The sequence below is a fragment of the Grampus griseus genome (assembly GCF_964374135.1).
Source record: "Grampus griseus genome assembly, chromosome: 6".
NCBI lineage: Eukaryota > Metazoa > Chordata > Mammalia > Artiodactyla > Delphinidae > Grampus > Grampus griseus.
This window is the reverse complement of record NC_139000.1, coordinates 65700105-65721772: the sequence shown is the minus strand read 5'-3', so window position 1 is coordinate 65721772 and position 21668 is coordinate 65700105. Positions and strand designations below refer to the sequence as shown.

Below are 21668 nucleotides of genomic sequence, written 5' to 3'. Positions count from 1 at the left end.
CAAATATAAAATAACTTAAATGTAGCATAATTTGGGTAATTAATGGACTATAAAGAAAGATATTCTATTTGACTTTGATATTTGGAATATTCTTTTTTTGTCATACCATTTCCCTTATCAACAGGTCCAAACACACTACATGGTTCTCAAGGAAATAATATTTACATAATTATAAAATTATAAATGCAAATTACAAGTTTCCAATTTCAAAAGTCAATTCAAATTCCAAGGTATCTCATTGTGGACATCAGAATTACCTGGACATCAGATCTATGGACACCAGAATTACCTGGAAAGCTTATTTTATAGACTCCTGGGCCGCATCCCTAAAGATTCAGTGGATCAGGGGAAAGTTCCAGAGACCTGCATTTTAAGAAATTTTCCAGTCCCCAAGGAAAAGAGGAAATTCTCTTCCAAGGAGAAGCCACTCAGCAGTGGACCTGAAGAGGCTGCTGCCAGCAAGAGCAGCAGCTCCAAGAAAAAGAAAAAGCTCCAAAAGCTATCCCAGGAAAATTAGAATGGACATTTCCCTAGTAGGGCATAACTTGCAGAGATATTTCTCAACCCATCCCCTATAGCCCAATAAAAATTTTTAAAAATAAAAAATTTTTAAAAAGAAATTTTCCAAGTATACCTTATGCACATTAAATTTTCAAGATTATAGCTGTAAAGCAGTAATCTCCAAAATTTTCCATTACATATCTTATGAGCAAAAGGCTTTTGAGTACCCACCCCAAAATATATGTGTATATTTATTTATAAATTGTTGATATACTTTTATGTGACCGCATATTATGTATATTATAAAATGTGAAAAATAAAAATCTTAAAGAATGAGAAAGATGACCTAACAATAATTTATTATTTGGTTCTGTCTCAACCAAGAGTAAAGGGAAAATTAAGAATCGCTTTAGAAAGTTGTAAAAAATAAATTAGAAAGTTGAAAAATGTATACAACTAAAAGGAGAGGAGGATAATGAAAGAATCACAGAAATGACAAAAGAAATCCCAAGAATATATCTTCTGAAGTCCTATTCTGCTAAAAAACAGTAAAACTGAGAGTGATCACATTTAATCTCTAGAATGACTGAGGAACTAATAAGGGTGCTTCAACAAAATACTTAATTCTGATCATCAAAAGGAAAATCTCATTGATGAATTAGACATACAAGACCATGAGAAGAAACTAATTATTCTGTTTTAAGATTTCACGATAACCAAGGATGGTAAAATTAGCCATGGGTATGTATCATAGATCTTTCAAAGTCAAATTCCAGACAATATTAGAATGATCCCAGGGCTAGCGACTCCAAAGGTGAATATACTTCAAGTTATCAAAAACTGATATTCAGATTATATAATCATAATTCCAATTAAAAAAAAGAAAAGGCAACCATATGCTTAGCTTCTCATTTAGGAAATATAATGATATCCATTTAATAGGAAAGCAAGTGTTTTAATTGCTATCTACGTGTCATGAGACTACTGTATATCAAATGTTTGATAAGAAGTACCCAGCATCACTCCACTGTTTCTAATGACCAAGGAGAGGCCCAATAATCTATAGTTAAATGACTGGGCATCCCCTCCAGGGTAATACGGAAATCTCTCAACCTATTCCGGAACACTTACTCTACTCTGGCAAGGTCAACCCAGGCTCTCAAATACACACTGCAATTATCTTAGGGGAAAACTGAGCCATGTCTAGGAAGGATCATGTCTAGGAAGTTGCCTACAGGGTCAGTCTCTGAAGCCAAACAACAGGAACTTCTCCAATTTTTAAAGTTGAGTAGTAAGAGCTTAAAATATACACACACACACAAACACATACACACAAAGTGTCTCTCTTACCTGCAAACTTCCCAAATATGTCAGAATATGAGTAGAAGATAAGGCCTAGCTGTACTTAGCAAACTGACACACCTTGAAATAAATCCAGTAATTATAATATCATGCTCAACATTCCTTTGGAAATCAAATGAATCTCTTCAGGGGATTAATGCCAAGTGTTAATTTTAATAATGAAGAAAAACAAATTCAACAAACTAAATACTGATGAAAAAAATAACTTGGAAACTCACCTTTCCACGACCAAACTGATTGCTTGCGTGAGATCTGGGTTTGTCACCTGGAGACGTTTCCACAAAGACCATACGAATTCTTTATCAGCCTTAAAGAAATAAAAGACATTTTAAATTCATTGCTTTGTAGCTACAGCAGAGAAGGCAAGATACTGCATTAAATTAAAAAATGAAAAACGTAATTACTTGATCCCTAGTTCTATAACTATAAAACAGATTCTTGAAAAGTATAACGGGAAAGCTTTATTTTAAAAAGTTCTTACACTGGTAACCCACATTTATTTTACTATTTCTCCTACTCACATTTGAGGGTGCAAATGCTGAAGGGCTGAATATTAAGGTAAATTTGTTCTAAAATGAGACTGTCCTCTAACTATTGCTCCATTTTCAGCTGCCCTTTTCAGCAAAATTCCTTGAAACAGCTGCCTACAATCATGGTCTCTTCTTCCTCACTCCCCACTCACTCTGTAACCTCCTCCAGTCAGACTTCCCTCCCCACCATAACGCTAAAATCATTTTTCAAGGTCCTCTATATTATCAATTCTTAATAGGCATCTCAAATTTAATTTATCCAAAATAAAGTTTTTGACTTCCTACCCTCTTACAAACCTGCCCTCTCTGCATCTCAGTAAATGACACCACCACCTACTTATTGTTTAAAAACTTAAGATCTAGGAGTCAATCTTGGTTGCTCTCTTTCTTCACATTTCATATCCAAACCATTAGTAAATCCTATTAGCCTTACCTACAAAATATATCCCAATTCTGAACACTTCTACCTAGTACAAGTGGAACAAGTACTATCCACCATCTTACTACGAGTCAACTCCACCACTTGCCTAGCTCCCTATAATGGTCCCCTGGGCTCCTTACAGCTCAAAATCGTCCAGTGGATTTCCATCAGATTAGGAAAACAATCCAAACTCTACCAAGGCCACATGACCCTACACATCTGGTCCTCCAGCCTCATCTATCACTCACCCTCTTGTTCACAGGGACCTTCTGGCTCTACTTGTACCAGGTCCTTTTAAATATACAATCTACCAGATTTTCATGTACATTATTACCTAACGTCGCTCAAGTCTTTGTTTAAATGTTACCTCTTCAAGAGAAGAGAAGTCTTCCCTAACTACTATATTTATAGCCACCAAAACCCACAAATCTCTGGAAACCCCTTACCCTGTTTAATTATTTTTTTCAAATCACATTTCATTTTATAATACTATATTTGTTTGGTAGTTTATTTGTTTGGTTTTACTTCTGTGACATCATCTATTCTCCCCTTCCTCTTAGTAACAGAAACCATTTTTGATCTTTGCTGCCAACTAAGACTGGCCTCTCTTGCCTATGGGCTCTGTGACTGAGTTCTGCCAATTAAATATAAGAAATGTCATTGGAAACCTTAAAATTGGACTTAAGTCTACCAAATGTGTTACAATTATTTTTTTCCAGTATGTTGTTGCTTATTTGACTTTATTTATGATGGAGACTTTTTGGGAAAAGGTAGTTATTATTTTTATATATTCAAACTTATCTTTTTCATTATGGCTTATGGTTTTCTTCTACAAGTTAAAAAAAGGCCTTCTCTACTCCAAGATTGGAAATATATTTACCCATACTTACTTCTTAAATTTTTATGTTTTCATTTTTTAATGTTCAAATCTTTCATTTTGTTTGACTGTTTTTTAAAGACTTTTGACAGCTGGAGTACTGCAAAGTACTACCTTACCTAACTATTCTTATATGTCATACTTTATCTTTTAGAAGCAAGAATTCAGCATTTAGGTATTAAAATGATTTCAGTTAAGGACAAGAAATGTCAATATATAGAGAAATTACATGTCATAAACCTCTGGTGAAGGAAAAGTTAAACTATGTAACATTATGTGCTCTTTTAAAAGGTATGTTGATGAAACTACAAAATCCCTGAAACCAATGTTATCTGGAGATTTATCTTATAGCTTGCCTTGGTAGAGTTTGGATTGTATCCTATAGCTTATCTTTGATAAGATAAGATAAGATAAGATATAGCTTATCTTATAGCTCTTCAAAACAAAAGAGTAACAAAAAAAGAAAACTACAGACCAATATCACTGATGAACAGAGATACAAAAATCCTCAACAAACTACTAGCAAACAGAATCCAACAGCACATTAAAAGGATCATACACCGTGATCAAGTGGGGTTTATCCCAGGAATGCAAGGATTCTTTAACATACGCAAATCAATGTGATAAACCATATTAACAAACTGAAGGAAAAAAACCATACCATCATCTCAATACACACAGAAAAAGCTTCCAACAAAATTCAACACCCATTTATGATAAAAACCCTCCAGAAAATAGGCATAGAGGGAACTTACCTCAATATAAAAAGGCCACATATGACAAACCAACAGCCAACACTGTTTTCAATGGCGAAAAACTGAAATCATTGCCACTAAGATCAGGAACAAGACAAGGTTGCCCACTCTCACCACTATTATTCAACATAGTTTTGGACGTTTTAGCCCAGCAATCAGAGAAGAAAAAGAAATAAAAGGAATCCAAATCGGAAAAGAAGTAAAACTGTCACTGTTTGCAGAGGACATGATACTATAGAGAATCCTAAAGATGCTACCAGAAAACTATTAGAGCTTATCAGTGAATTTGGAAAGTAGCAGGATACAAAATTAATGCACAGAAATGTCTTGTATTCCTATACACTAATGATGAAAAATCTGAAAGAAAATTAATGAAACACTCCCACTTACCAATGCAACAAAAAGAATAAAATACCTAGGAATAAACCTAAGGAGACAAAAGACCTGTATGCAGAAAACTATAAGACACTGATGAAAGAAATTAAAGATGATACAAACAGATGGAGAGATATACCATGTTCTTGGACTGGAAGAATCAACATTGTGAAAATGACTATACTACCCAAAGCAATCTACAGATTCAATGCAATCTCTATCAAACTACAAATGGCATTTTTCACAGAGCTAGAACAAAAAATTTCACAGTTTGTATGGAAACACAAAAGATCCCAAATAGCCAAAGCAATCTTGAGAAAGAGAAATGGAGCTGGGGGAATCAGGCTCCCTGACTTCACACTATACTACAAAGCTACATTAATCAAGACAGTATGGTACCCGCACAAAAAGAGAAATATAGATCAATGGAACAGGACAGAAAATCCAAAGATAAACCCATGCACATATGGTCACCTTATTTTTGATAAAGAAGGCAAGAATATACAGTGGAGAATAGACAGCCTCTTTAATAAGTGGTGCTGGGGAAAATGGCTAGATACATGCAGAAGAATGAAATTAGAATACTTCCTAACACCATACACAAAAATAAACTCAAAATGGATTAAAGACCTAAATGTAAGGCCACACACTATAAAACTCTTAGAGAAAAACATAGGCAGAACACTCTATGACATAAATCACAGCAAGATCTTTTTTGACCCACCTCCTAGAGAAATGGAAATAAAAACAAAAATAAACAAATGGGACCTAATGAAACTTAAAAGCTTTTGCACAGAAAAGGAAACCATAAACAAGACGAAAAGACAACCCTCAGAATGGGAGAAAATATTTGCAAATGAAGCAACTGACAAAACAATTAATCTCCAAAATATAAAGGCAGGTCATGCAGCTCAATATCAAAAAAACAAACAACCCAATCCAAAGATGGGCAGAAGACCTAAATAGACTTTTCTCCAAAGAAGATATAGAGATTGCCAACAACCACATGAAAGGATGCTGAACATCACTAATCATTAGAGGAATGCAAATCAAAACTACAATGAGGTATCACCTCACACCAGTCAGAATGGCCATCATCAAAAAATCTACAAACAATAAATGCTAGAGAGAGTGTGGAGAAAAGGGAACCCTCTTGCACTGTTGGTGGGAATGTAAATTGATACAGCCACTATGGAGAACAGTATGGAGGTTCCTTAAAAAACTAAAAATAGAACTACCATATGACCCAGCAATCCCACTACTGGGCATGTACCCTGAGAAAACCATAATTCAAAAAGAGTTATGTACCACAATGTTCACTGTAGCTCTATTTACAATAGCCAGGACATGGAAGCAATCTAAGTGTCCATCAACAGATGAATGGATAAAGAAGATGTGGCACATATACACAATGGAATATCAGCCATAAAAAGAAACAAAACTGAGTTATTTGTAGTGAAGTGGATGGAGCCAGAGTCTGTCATACAGAGTGAAGTAAGTCAGAAAGAGAAAAACAAATACCATATGCTAACACATATATAAGGAATCTAAAAAAAAAAAGGGGGGGGCTTCCCTGGTGGCGCAGTGGTTGAGAGTCCGCCTGCCGATGCAGGGGACATGGGCTCGTGCCCCGGTCCGGGAGGATCCCACATACCGCGGAGCGGCTGGACCCGTGAGCCATGGCCGCGGAGCCTGTGCGTCCAGAGCCTGTGCTGCGCAACGGGAGAGGCCACAGCAGTGAGAGGCCCGTGTACCGCAAAAAAAAAAAAAAAAAAAAAAAAAAAAAGGTTCTGAAGAACCTAGGGGCAGGATAGGAATAAAGACGCAGATGTAGAGAATAAACTTGAGGACACAGGGAGGGGGAAGGGCAAGCTGGGACGAAGTGAGACAGTGGCATGGACATATATACACTACCAAATGTAAAATAGATAGCTAGTGAGAAGGAGCCACATAGCACAGGGAGATCAGCTCAGTGCTTTGTGTCCACCGAGAAGGGTACGATAGGGAGGGTGGGAGGGAGACGCAAGAGGGAGGGGATATGGGGATATATGTATACATATAGCTGATTCACTTTGTTATACAGCAGAAAGTAACACACCATTGTAAAGCAATTATACTCCAATAAAGATGTTTAAAAAAAATAGAAAAAAAAATAGTAAAGAGTCACATGTATTTTTCACCTCAACTCCTCTACCTAAAATACTAAGCAAGAAAGGTTAACAAAAGTAAAAACTTAAAAAAAAGTAGGTTTTCAACATTTACAAAATAACTGAGTTACTCCAGCTTAACTAAGTGTGACTTACTAATAAAGGACTTAGCTCTAATACAGTTAGAAGGACAAAGTAAGAAATCAATAAATATCTGATGAAAAAAATCTTTACATATTAATTTATACATTTTTTTCTCTTTCTTTTTGCTATTGTTATGGTTAATGGTTATTTCACATCTCCTCTTTAATCCCCACCAAGGAGAAAGTAACAACAAACTCTCCTTAAATTGTTTTTATCATAGAGGCCAGAAAAAAAAGCAACCAGAAGAAAAGACTCCTCCAGAAACAGTCTATTGTTAATTTATAACTACAATTTATACCCAGAAGTCACTAGGGGGAGACCTTTCTAATTTCCAAATTTCTCTATTAAACTTCAGTTATTAATTTCTTTTGTTATTAATTTATGATCAGCAATGGTATTCAGATTTTGTCACCTAAAAATACTCAAATGTATAAGTGATACTTGACTTGAGAAAAAGAAGTAAGTTCTTTTGTGAGCAATAAAATGCTACAAATGGATTGTGGGACTATTGTACAATATGTATTAGTTTTTGTAAGTTTTTTAGTTATTTAAATGCTATATAATCTTCAATGTGGATTATACCTCTAATTATTAAAAAGACGCTCCTTCATATACAAAAAAAAAAGCCCCCAAAAAACACAAAACTAGTTTCCAAACTATTCCACACATTATTAAAACAAGGAAACTAACTACTACCAACCATATTATCTTTATATTTTCCTTTCCTTTGGGCATTTAAAATGTTCTTTTCAAAAATTAAAAGTAAAAATCCTTAAATATTACTCATTATAAAATGCCTTATTCTTACTACAAAACTTCCACACAGAATCAAATAATTTAAAATATAAATTTAAAAATACTACTCCTTCTCACAAAGTTTATTAAACTCAGCCAATGAGAGCTGACTAAATGCCCGAAGATTTGGGTCTGAGTTATCTTACCAGTGGATTGGCTTTGACTTTCACTTATCAACATGGAAATAAATATCAACTTTACAGACACAGATAAACAAAATTATCTTTTTCACTGGGTACCTACTCTCCCACCACCTAGTTTAGTATATGCCAACATAATAGGCCCTCGATTGACCTCTACTGCACGAATGAATTCAACAAACATATGAAAACTATTTTCTATATTTAAACAAATTAATATCCTACCAGAACTCAAAGAAAACAATGGAAAGAGTTTAATTACAAAGTATGGCACAAACTAGCCACTCACTAAATTATATTATGAAAAATAACTGTACAAAAAGATTCATCTATTAGAATACAGCTCCTAACAACAGTGAGAATTCTAATTATACAACATGTTCTCAATTTTTTTTTCTTTTTTTGACCGTGCTGCACCGCATGCAGGATCTTAGTTTTCTCACCAGGGATCAAACCTGCACCCCCTGCAGGGGAAGCGTGGAGTCTTAACCACTGGACCGCCAGGGAAATACCTCAATTTTGTTTTTTCTTTGTGAATGACTGGACAAGGTTTCAACATACCTAAATGTCTACTAAAAAATGTAACTGGTTGATTTCTGTAGTTATATACTCTTAATTCCAACATCACATACATCATGAAAGTTAATTTCATCATGAAAGTTGGAGTAATACACATATATTTCATTTGAACACCATAATATATCTTTACCTGAAATTGGTATATAGGTTTAGTAAATATTTTTGGCTGTGACTAAAAAGAGAAATATGGTTTGAGATATACATAAATTTGTGTGTGTGTGTACACCTGTATGTGTGTCTATACATATATACATTACACATACATAACTTTTTCTTATCTGATATTCTATAAGTGGTAAAAAATGTGCACATACACATACCCACAACCCCATTCTTGGTCACAAATAGACCACAATCTTGAAATACAAAATCAAAATTAAGAGTATGGTGAAGTTAGGTTCTAAATCAGTGAATAAAGCATGACTGTCATGAACCTGAAATTGATCTTTGGAGTACCTTTGAAAGTTCCTTAGAAAATGCTAGATTTGGAAGCTAACCTATTCTCAGTAAATCCAATACGGACAACTTTTCTTCCCACACTGAAATCAACCACTTTTTCTTCATCTAAGTATGTGTATGTTGCTTGCTAACCTGGGGCCATATGAAAAAAAGTTTAAATATCACAATCACATAGAGTAGGATGAGATACTCATATTAAGAGAAACAGTTGAAACAGATTGTTTTCTATTACATGCTTATTCTGAGTCATTCCAATGGACTGGAATGGTACATGGAATCACTTTCTTTTTCTTCACCAAGCACATATAATTGAATTCCTGTAAGTTAAACGTGGGGAGAAAACCAACTAATTTAAATGAAGCTGCAACTTATGACCAGAGACTAATTAATTAGTGGGGTTCTTTTTCCCAAAGTGTGCATTTTGCCCATTACTGGGCTGTGAAATTAATTTAGTAGATATTAGCAGCACTTTCTTAAATAATAGATTTTAAAAGAAAACATCAGAGTTCAGGACACACAGGGTAAATATTCTTTCTGAAATTATATGCATGTGTATGTGTGTCTACTTACTAGGTTGACGTAAAATGAATTTCTTATCTTGGGTACAATTTTTGAGAGCTGTGGAAAACACAGGGGTTAATACTATGTGTTCTTGGGTACTGTGATTTCTAGCTTAATATATAAGTGGAAGAACTAATTTTAAAAATGTAAAAGTGAATGTTTAATTACTTAAATGCTTTTTATAAAACAATTCAATTATTATGTCTCCCAAATTTCCCCAAAAGCAGGAGTATGATTTGACTGAAGTTTTATGGTATGGGATAGTGCCAACCTCATCTCACATTACTGGAATGCCTATGATCATCTAACAGTGTCAGTACTATAAAATCTCAAGAACCATTGTTCTAGGCTACCTATGACCATCTCAATTCTTACATCTTCCGTAGTCCCATTTTGAAAGAATATTATAGTTAAAGGATTGGGGGAAGAGGGTCATTGGGCTGTTTCCAACAGACTGATTTCTTAATCAAGTCAGTCACAAAACTAAACATCTTAGTTCCTCATCCAGCTCAGGGCACAACTATGGTAAATACAGAGTAAGGGGTAGCGGAGAAAGGGTGTAGAAGATATGGGCAAACAGCATCTTAGATTAGGACTTGCCAAAGTAACAAAGCCCTTTATCATGGATTCACATCTTTAAACTACCCAAAGGTGAAGACTGAGATGACAAAACGCTTTAATTCCTTGGTGTCTTTTATTTATCCCTTTGCTCCTTACCCAGTGAAGAATAGAGAATGGAAAGTCAAAAGGAGGCAGTCACATAATACCTCCCCAACTTGTTTAAGCAAAGACATATTCAATTTGAACAAGACTACTGTGTTTTTACATCCTTGACTCAATCAGTAAAATCCTGCAAAAGAATCCAATAGAATTATGAGAATGAAATTCAGGAATTTTTATTAATCTAAACTTATGATATTGTTTATAAAGTTACCTTGTTGTTTAGCAGTTCTTAATTGGTTCTGTCTTGAAGACAGAGTGACTCAAAGATCTACTGTTGAGTGAATTCCGAACATTTAGTCACCCAACCCTGTTAAAGGTTCTGGTAAATTCGGAGAAGAGATGGTGGTAAGGATGCAAAACTATAAAGGAAAATCAAATCTTTCTGAACATGAGTAGTCAAGCCATCTTTGGTATATACGAATAACAGGAAAGTAATGTTAAAGCAATTGATTTAGTAAATGCTTTTCCCAGGCAAGATGAAAATGAGATTTCTCTCTCCAGAAGTATGGAATTAACTTAGTTGGTTAATAAATATTAAGCATCATCTACTGTGAATGAAAATTCCCAGCCTGAGACTCCCTAAAAATTATTGGTCTGTTTTAACAACTTAAGTTTTACTTAAGAACAAGGGCAAGTGTGGGTTTGACAATTAAAAACAGGCTCCTTCATCCATGGGTTTTATTTCAATAAGAGTGTTTCCACTTTCCCATTCCACATTTCAACTCAGGGATTGCACTCCTGCTGCACCAAGTACCACTACAGTCACGACACAGACCTTGGGCTTGGGGGCGGTAGGGGTGCGACTGCGCGTTTTGGTGGGATCCAAGTGAGGTCAACCAAACCCAGGGCGCCTTGGCCGACCCTGCCCGCCCACTGTCCGGAGAAGGGCGGGAGCCCGAGGTCGGCGAGCCGGACGAGACCGCCTCCCTCAGCCCAGAGCTGCGGGCCAGGCTGGGTGTGGGAGCCGGCACCGGGCGCCGCCGGGCGGAGGTGGGTGGGTCCCAAACCCGCGCAGCTAGGCAGCCGAAGGCAGAAGGAGACGGGCGCATTTCCCCACCGGCCCCGGCCCGGCTGTGGAGGGGAAAGACCGGCGGCCACCTCGATACCTGACACAGGGCCAGCTCCTCCTTTACGCTGCTCAGCTCTTCCTCCAGCAGCTGCGTCCGGGTCACCATCGCCTCCTCTACCGAGATGCCCTCTAGTCGCATGGACCCCATGGGCGCGCTGTGGAGGGGAGCCTGAGCCGCAGCTGTCCGCCCTGGCCCTCGCTGGCCCTCTGACCCTTCTTCGCCCCGCCGGGGTAAATCGCTTTTGTCCATGACGCCCTCCCGCGCTGCGCCCGCAAGACCCGAAGTGTCGCTTAGCACTTCGTGTGCCACAGCTCCCAGCCCAACACGTGGGGACCCGGGCCCCAACTGTCGCGCGGCGGGCGGAGGGAGCTGTGAGGGCCGCAAGCGCGCCGCCATGGCCGCGGCTACTAACGGGTCAAGTTCCCTCTAGGAAACTCCTCCTCCCCTTCCCCATCCGAGCAAGCCCGAAGCTCCGAGCTGCGCATGCGCCCGACTTTTCCCGCCTTGGCGCGCGGCGTTTCGCGCTCGCGGGTCCTGGCTGGCTTCCCACGGGCCGCGCGCCCGGCGCGAGCGTTAGCGGCGCACGCGCCGTGGCCCGAAGAGTCAGGCGGCTCCGCCCCGCGCACTATCCCCGCGTGCCCTGGTCAGTCTTTAACCTGCAACGTCACGGCTTCCCGCACGCCTAAAATCCTACCTGCTGCTTTGCGCCTAGCTTACATCCCACTTCTTAAAGCCTTCCTTGACAAGCCCCTACCCCCAAATGATCCCTAACTGTGAATTCCTCTGCCTTCAAGGCCCATGCCAACTCGTTTGTCACGTTTCATTGACCGCCCTGTAATGTTAGTTATAGGGCTAATCCCTCCAGCGCTGTTGTAAACTCCTTGAGGATCAGGGAATAAGTTTTACACTTAAGTGTTTTCTTCAAACCCTTTAGCAAAACTGCTTGACGTACAGCTGACAACCAACTGACTGATGCTGAGGAGATGTGGAAAGCCTTGGGCTGAGCTGGAACTAGCGGGCAGGTTTCCCATTTGAATTATGATCTTTTGTGCATCCTTTGTCTTTTGCAAGAGTCAGGACTTCCTTTGAGTTTTATGTCAGCTTCTTTACGCAGTTGGCTGCGTATCAGAGTGAGTGTGACCCGCATTCCCACAGTTTGGATCCTTGGACTAATTTGAAGCCAGTAATTTGGAGCGTGGTTAAAGAAACAAGACCAACTCTCTTTATTGTTCATCCTCTCTTTTTCTTCTTTTTTCCTTCCTTCCTTCCGGCTTTGTTTATAAACTTTGAATAACCTCTTTTTCTGTCATTAAAACACGTCCTACTCGTGATGAGTTTAGTAAGGAGATGCGCTTGAGCTAGCACTCGAGTTCTACCGAAAGCTAGATCGCTGTCCTCTGCGGAAAAGGTTCCAGAGTACTTGGAGAGCTGAGATGGGTTAAGGAGGACTGTGGAAATAGGGAGGTGACCGTTTTAACTGATGACCTCTTCATTTAATCAAAATTACCGCTTTGTGCCAGAATCTAGTCAGCACATCAAAAGACACCCTCCCTAGGGGATATGGGGATATATGTATACATATAAATGATTCACTTTGTTATACAGCGGAAACTAACACAACATTGAAAAGCAGTTATACTCCAATAAAGATGTTTAAAAAAACAAAAGACACTCTCCCAGTCAGAATTCTGCTGAGGCAGGATGATTGTGCTTTCTTCCCACTGAAGGTGAATATTTAATAAAATTTATAAAAGGATTACACTAGAAAAAGTACATATAAGCCTGTCTTAAAAGTAGCTACCATATTGAACATTTACTATATGCTGAGTCCAGTGATAACTACTTTTCATATATGTACTCATTCAATTCTCACAACATGAGGGTAAAATAGATGTTATTATCCCCATTTTACTAGTGAGAAAACTGAGATTTAAAAAATTACTCTACCTTGTCTGAAGTCCCACATCTGGTATTAAAGCTAGAATACAGATCCACTTAACTCTAAAACCCATCCTTTGATTCCTACCCTTACTCCATACCTGTCACTTGAAATACAGCATTAGGTCTGATAGCACATGAGACTTTGTTGGGTTTAAGACTATGGGAATTCTAATCACATGACTCACATATTTGGCATGAAATCAATGCGAATGTACATTTTCAATGGCTATTTGGTACTCACTCAGAGGGTATCATTTCATCTAAAATGAAAAATAAATAGAAAAATTCTTTTGAAAAGTAGTGGAGTCTCTTCTATTATGTACAATGGATAAATAAACATATTTGAAAAGAAGGATATATCTGAATCTATGACTAGGTAGACAATTTTTTTTAATTTTTTTTGGTGCTAAAATACACATAACACAAAATTTACCATTATAGCCACTTAAGTGGCTGCAAATAAAGAACAATCCAAAGTTGTTAAGTACATTCAAAATGTTAGGCAACAATCACCACTATCTAGTTCCAGAACATTTTCAGCACCCCAAACCAAAAACCCTTACTTATTAAACAGTTACTTTCCATTTCTGCTATCTCCCAAGCCTGCCCCAGGTAACTACCAATCTGCTTTGTATCTATAGTTTTGTCCATTCTGCATATTTCATCTAAATGAAGCCATTCAGCATGTGGCCTTTTATGTCTGGCTCCTTTCACTTAGCATGTTTTCAAGGTTCATTCAATTTTTAGCATCAGTACTTCATTCTTTTTCATAGCTGAATAATATTCCGTTTTATGGATATACCACAATTTGTTTATCCATTCATCCATTCATGGCATTTTGGTTGTTTCCACATCTTGCCTATTATGAATAGAGCTACTATGAACATTCGCATACAGGTTATTATTTGAACACCTATTTTCAAATATTTTGTGTATATACCTAGGAGTGAAATTGTTGGGTCATTTGGTAATTCTATGTTTAAGTTACTGAAGAACCGCCTGTTTTCCACAGTAGCTGCCCCATTTACATTCCCACCAGCAATGTATGAGAATTTCAATTTCTCTGCATCCTCACAAACACTTGTCATTTTCCTTTTTTATATTGGTTATACTATTGAGTGGGAAATAGTGTCTCATTGTGGTTTTGATTTGCATTTCCTTAAGGACTAATGACATTTATCATCTTTTCATGTGCTTGTTAGATATTTGTTTATTTCTTTGGAGAAATGTCAATTCAAGTCCTTTGTCCACTTATTAAATGGGTTGTTTGTCTTTTTGTTATTGAGTTGTTAACAGTTCTTTACTGGCAGAGAATTTTCAAGAACTGAAACTTGCACATTTTCAGAAACATACATAGGAAGTTCTTTCTTGCATTAGTTACTTGCTAAAATGACAGAAATGTGTGAAACACTGTATATTAACACCTGTAACTCAGAAAGATAAGTTAAAGATCTGAAATAATACCTAAATAAAAATGTCCAAAACAATCAAGTGTTTCTCCTGTGCAATTTTCTGTTCAAACATTTAAAAGTGATGATTTCTGTTCTTCAGAAATGCATAATAAAGTCTGCTGAGGATGAAGTATATTAAACTACAGAAACACACGATTCTATCTATATCACCATTGTATAGTTGAAATATTGGGAAAAATGAGGGAAATGTGCAAATTAATATGGCATTTAAATTGCATCTCTCACTTTAATTTTAAAAATTTAAATCTAACTTCTATTTAAAAAGAGAAAAATGTGTTAGCACTTTCTCAGCCTTTATGTTTCTTGTTTTTCAGAAAGAATGCCAAATTTTAAGACATGTTTATTTCTCCTTTACCAATTTGGTATACTCTTTATTTGGGCAATGGATTTAATTGTTAAATCTAAAGCCACTATTAGGTATTGGTAAGACATTAAATATCATAGATTTCTTTCATATCATTTTGACATTTATCTCAATTTTAAGGTTCTTGCCATATTCTAGGGATCTAAATCAAGCATAGCCTATTGCCACTCCTTCAACATTAAAAGATAATCCCAGGGCTTCCCTGGTGGCGCAGTGGTTGAGAGTCCTCCTGCCGATGCAGGTGACACGGGTTCGTGCCCTGGTCTGGGAAGATCCCACATGCCGCGGAGCGGCTCGGCCCGTGAGCCATGGCCACTGAGCCTGCGCGTCCGGAGCCTGTGCTCCGCAACAGGAGAGGCCACAGCAGTGAGAGGCCCGCGTACAGCAAAACAAAAAAAAGATAATCCCACAAACTAGAATGTGCCATTGTGGCACTTGAATCAGCAGTAGACATATCATGTCAGTCTACTGTGGACAAACTGCAATCCAGGAGTTAAAAGTAAACCAAGAAAATTGTTTTGTACTTGTAATTACTGTTGGCCTTTGTATCCATGGGTTCCACACTGCAGATTCAACCAAACATGGATCAAAACTATTCAGAAAAAAAATTTGAGAAAATTCCAAAGAGAAAAACTTGAATTTGCCACATGCCAGCAACGATTTACATAGCATCTACGTTGTATTAGGCATTACAAGTAATCTAGAAATGATTTAAAGTATACGGGAGTATGTGCATAGGTTATATGCAATACAACTTTATTTAATACAAAGAATTTGAGCACCAGCGGATTTTGGTATCCAGGGGGGTCCTGGAACCAATCCCTCAAGGATACTGAAGGAAGACTGTAATACAATTTTGTTCGAGTGATGCCTGGCAACTATTGATCAGTCCTGAGAGTGTTCTAGGTCAAGATCATAGGTATCTAAGGATGGCATCATCAGTTCCAGTTGTCCCACGTGATTTTCCTGCAGTTCAAAAAGGATGACCTTACAGAGCTACAACAACAGAACTTCATCTTCCATTTTCATCTTCAATGATTACATAACAGTCCAAAACTGTTTAAATAACTGTCTTTTCTTTCCTTACTAATAGGCTTTTCTAAAATTATCTCCATTAAGTCCTAACTCTCAGTGTGGGTGTTGTTCTAGAGAAAAAAATAAGCCATGTGCTGTTGTTCTGAGTAACTGTTATCAGCTTACTTAGCTAGGTGAAGTTTGGAATACAATCCCAAATTCCCTGAGGAGTTCCACTGATTCAATACACAAGGTTTCACAGTTTAGGCTCTTTGTTTTAACACATGGCTAGAATGAGACAACACTATTTTTTTCAGCTTTCTCATCTGTATTTCAGTTTCCTCTTCCCTAAGAGAGGCAATGATAGAACCATGGTCCTTGGTATTTTATGTGGATTTTCTTTACCCTCAAGGCAATATTGAAAAAGTACTCCAACTCTTCCACCTATTTTTCTTCTCTGCCTTCACCCCAAACATGAAGGCCTTCTTCTTCCATTGCCAGTGATCTGGTTTAACATCTCTGTCTTGATGATGCTTATCTATTCCCTATAACAGTGTTCATACACTATCATAGCATATAGGCATACGTGCATACACTCACACACACACAGTGGCATTCTGCCTTTTGTGATACTGTGATTTATAATAAGAAATACATATTTGGTTTTTGTCCCCATCCCCGTTTCTGGCACAGAGCACGTAAAACCCTTGTAATTTCCTAAATGTGTCTTTTTACGTTAATGAGTTGACTTTTGGAAAGAACCTAAGGATGGAGGCTGGCTGCCATGGGGAGCCAACCAATCATGTGAATAGAGGGTTGGAATTTCCAGGCTCTGATTCTCTTCCTGCTTGGCAAGCTGATCAGAGTCCCAGTAGGAAGTTGATGGCAACTCACATAGAGTAATTTGAGGACCAGTTAAAATACAGACTAATTACAAAGGTAAGGGTAGGATCTAGAGATAGCACAAAGGGTAGTGTAGTACCTCAATGCTAATCAAAGGGTGGGAGATTTTATCACCCTAAACTTGAAAGGGTGAGGGGAATGAGCAGCTATTGGAACGAGGAGACAGAAAGGGCTGTGTACAGAGAGCTGCGTGGTGAAAGACACAGACTCAAGAGACAGGAAGCCAGGGGAACAAATACTCAAACTTCACTCTCTTCCCTCAGGCCCATCTCCTCCCATGCTCCCTACTGGCTGAACTCAACCAGTTTTTACATGGCAGCCCAGCAGGACACAGAGCAGGGCGAAAAAAACATCAAGAGACAAGGTGGAGAGGCAAACAGAAGGTGTCCAGCCCAAGAGGCCAATGTAGTCTAATAAGCAACACCTGGAACAGAGTGTAAATAGCATCTTGTTATACCCAATAAATGAGTTAAAGTAACAACCCTTGTGTTGTTCACATGGCAGCTGGTTGGATGTTCCTCTAACTTACAAGTCCATAAAGGAGGAAAAGGGAAATCACATAAAGAAGAGGGAACAGAATCTAGGCAAGAGTTAGATAAAGAGTACAGGGCTGGGACATCCCTGGTGGAACAGTGGTTAAGAATCTGCCTACCAATGCAGGGGACCCGGGTTCGGTCCCTGGTCTGGGAAGATCCCACATGCCATGGAACAACTAAGCCTGGGCACCACAGCTACTGAGCCTGCACTCTAGAGCCCATGAGCCACAACTACTGAGCCCGCGTGCTGCAACTACTGAAACCTGTGCGCCTAGAGCCCATGCTCTGCAACAAGAGAAGCCATCACAGTAAGCCCACGCATCGCAAGGAAGACCCAACGCAGCCAAAAACTAAATAAATCTTAAGGAAAAAAAAAGAAAAAGTACAGGGCTTGTGAACAGACAAGCATCAATGCATGTGCTTTCTTTTACTGACTTCACATTCTGCATTAAAACTTGGTTTCCAGAAGTTTTAGGCCACTTCATCTAATGGGGGGGGAATCCCCCAAGATATTATTTTTCAGTTTTCATTTTGCATCTATTTTACATTTTGCATCCATAATTTTATTATTCTCACATTTAGAACATTTAGAAGGCAGAAGATAACTCTCTTTTTTCTGTACCTCTCATGATACCTATCACAACGCCCTTACAAAGGAAGCACTTGAGAAATGTCTCCCAACTAGCTCCCTATAAGCCAAAGAAAGTCTTGTCTTCAGCAATTACCAGACGTTCCTTATGGTTGTTAATTATATCTCACATTAGTGGGGCATTGCTTTGCTATGAACAGGAAATATTTTTATGGGTAACTTATCAAGATTAAAATAAGATATAAATAGATCACATGCATGCTAACTACTACTGGGGAAAAATGAGACTGTTAAATTAATAAAATGGTTCCTGTGCTGCCAACATTTTTTCCCCCAAATCATGCTTCCTGATATAGCAAAATTCCGTGGGATAATAAAGGGAAGAAAGAGAGAAAATGAAATTAAATTTGGGGGACCCTTGCCAGACACTGTTCATTCATTCCTTCATTTTTTCAACAAATACTTACTGAAACTGCTAGGGATACAGCAGTGAATAGTCACGATCCTGGCTTTTATGGACTTTATATTCTAGTAGGAGAAAATACATCATAAACAAGTAACTATACTTGTTAATTAGTGAAAAGTTATGTAAACAGAAATAAAGCAAGGAAAGGGAAGAGTGAGTGAAGGCAGTGGTTGAGCCCCATTTTAGGCAGAGTGGTCAGGGAAAGCATTTCCAATAAGGAACGTTTAAGCAAATGATAGTTCCTTCGATTGAGTAGGAAGCACACCAAGCACATATCTGGGAGGTTATCGGACAACAGAGAAAGTGAAAGTAGGAATAAAAAGCAAAAGCTTATGAGTAAAATCCGAATACTGCTGTGCTTCATAGGTTGACACATCCATATAAACTATTTCCCAGGAAATGTCTGTTATCCCAAAGAAGCCCATTCCCAAGTAGATTAAAGTATCTACATGGCTAGGGAACAAGTTTTGTGATCCATAAGTAAACTCCAAGTTTGAAGTGGTTTTTATAAGGCATTTGATAAGAGCCACAAAGGGACCCTGATCCCACCAGAAACATTTCTTAACGAAATCATTTGAAAAGGAATCATACTAAAAGATATTAATGGAGTAACAAATGAGCTGATTTGGAGTTTAAAGAAAAGGGAACAATAGTTAATAATAGCTTTTCCCATGCTGGCTTTAGGTTAGAATCAACTAAAGGATCTTTTCAAATAATAATACCTGTGTCCCATCCCCAGAGATTCTGATTTAATGGCTGTGGTGTGGGGCCCAGGTGTTGTTATTTTTTTTAAAGCTCCCCAAGTGAGTCTAATATGCAGCTGATTGAGAATCAATCTGGTTTGAAAAAAAGAACATAAGTTAAGCTGTTAAAATTTTTTTTTTTAAATCATGCCACGCATTGCTTCTGGAATGCAAAATATATCTCACAGTGATCTAATTAGTGAGTCAAATTATGTATGGAGTACTACCTATTATGCACTACAGGCTTAGCATGGGAGATACAGAAGGGAAAAGGTAAACCAATCCCTACATTTGTGGAACTCAAAATGGGGAAAGGCAATGACAAAAACGTAAACAACTTTAAAAGCAACAACAACAAGATAGAGAGTGCAATAAGTGTTAGAAAGGAAAGAAAGTGTGATGAGACAGAGGGTATCTGGGTAGGGACTACTTTTTTAGGTTGACTACGAAAGCCCTCTCTGAGAGGTATAATTTAAGCAGAAACCTGAAAGATGAGAAGAAAACAACGATTTAGAAAGTTTGGAGTGTGAATGGCAAATGCAAAGCCCTGAGGACCAAAGTTGCTTGGTGTGTTCTAAAACCAGAGACGACACAACTATGACAGGAGTTAGAGTGAAAAGATATGTGGTGTAAGATGAAGAAAGGAATTTGAATTTTGTTCTAAGACCTCAAGGATTTTAAAGCAGAGGACAGATGTGAATTCACTATATTAATAAAAGACCACTCTGGGGACTTCCCTGGCCATCCAGTGGTTAAAATTTTGCCTTCCAGTGCAGGGGGGTTGGTTTGGTCACTGGTCAGGGAGCTAAGATCCCACATCCTCGGGGTCAAGAAACCAAAACATAAAGCAGAAGCAATATTGTAACAAATTCAATAAAGACTATAAAAATGGTCCACATCAAAAAAACTTTTTTTTTGAGCCCTCCACTGAGAACTGCTGGTTAGGCTTGATGGCTTAGAAATGACTTTTCTCCAGATTAAATCCACATGGCTGACAGGGTCTTGGTGCTCCGGCCGGATGTCAGGCCTGAGCCTCTGAGGTGGGAGAGCTGAGTTCAGGACACTGGTCCACCAGAGACCTCCTGGTCCCACGTAATATCAATGGGCGAGAGCTCTCCCAGAGATCTCCATCTCAACGCTAAGACCCAGCTCCACTCACCGACCAGCAAGCTCCAGTGCTGGACACCCCATGCCAAACAACTAGCAAGACAGGAACACAACCCCACCCATTAGCAGAGAGGCTGCCCAAAATCATAATAAGTCTACAGACACCCCAAAACACACCACCAGACGTGGACCTGCCCACCAGAAAGACAAGATCTAGCCTCATCCACCAGAACACAGGCACTAGTACCCTCCACCAGGAAGCCTACACAACCCACTGAACCAACCTTATCCACTGGGAGCAGAGACCAAAAACAACGGGAACTACGAACATGCAGCCTGCAAAAAGGAGACCCCAAACACAGTAAGTTAAGCAAAAGAGAAGACAGAGAAATACTCCACAGATAAAGAAGCAAAGTAAAAACCCATCAGATGAAACAAATGAAGAGGAAATAGGCAGTGTACCTAAAAAAGAATTCAGAAAAATGATAGTAAAGATGATCCAAAATCTTGGAAATAGAATGGAGAAAATGCAAGAAACATTTAACAAGGACCTAGAAGAACTAAAGAGCAAACAAACAATGATGAACAACAGAATAAATGAAATTAAAAATTCTGTAGAAGGAATCAATAGCAGAATAACTGAGGCAGAAGGACGGATAAGTGATCTGGAAAATAAAATAGTAGAAATAACTACCGCAAAGAGGAATAAAGAAAAAAGAATGAAAAGAATTGAAGACAGTCTCAGAGACCTCTGGGACAAAATTAAACGCACCAACATTCGAATTATAGGGATCCCAGAAGAAGAAGAGAAAAACAAAGGGACTGAGAAAATATTTGAAGAGATTATAGTTGAAAACTTCCCGAATATGGGAAAGGAAATAGTTAGTCAAATACAGGAGGTGCAGAGAGTCCCATACAGGATAAATCCAAGGAGAAACACACCAAGACACATATTGATCAAACTATGAAAAATTAAATACACAGAAAAAATATTAAAAGCAGCAAGGGAAAAGCAACAAATAACATACAAGGGACTCCCCATAAGGTTAACAGCTGATCTTTCAGCAGAAACTCTGCAAGCCAGAAGGGAGTGG

General features: G+C 38.3%; 1 protein-coding gene across 4 annotated transcripts in view; it reads right to left on the bottom strand.

Moving 5' to 3' along the window:
• Positions 1-11835, bottom strand: part of CNTLN (centlein) — a gene marked incomplete at its 5' end in the record, with an annotated part of 329914 nt that extends 318079 nt beyond the window's left edge. For all 4 annotated transcript variants that reach the window (XM_082656525.1, XM_082656528.1, XM_082656526.1 and 1 more), the window contains 2 exons: positions 2082-2170; positions 11476-11835. In XM_082656525.1, the coding sequence (XP_082512651.1) occupies positions 2082-2170; positions 11476-11835 (449 nt within the window). The remainder of the gene's footprint in view (positions 1-2081; positions 2171-11475) is intronic.
• Positions 11836-21668: the final 9833 nt, after the last annotated feature.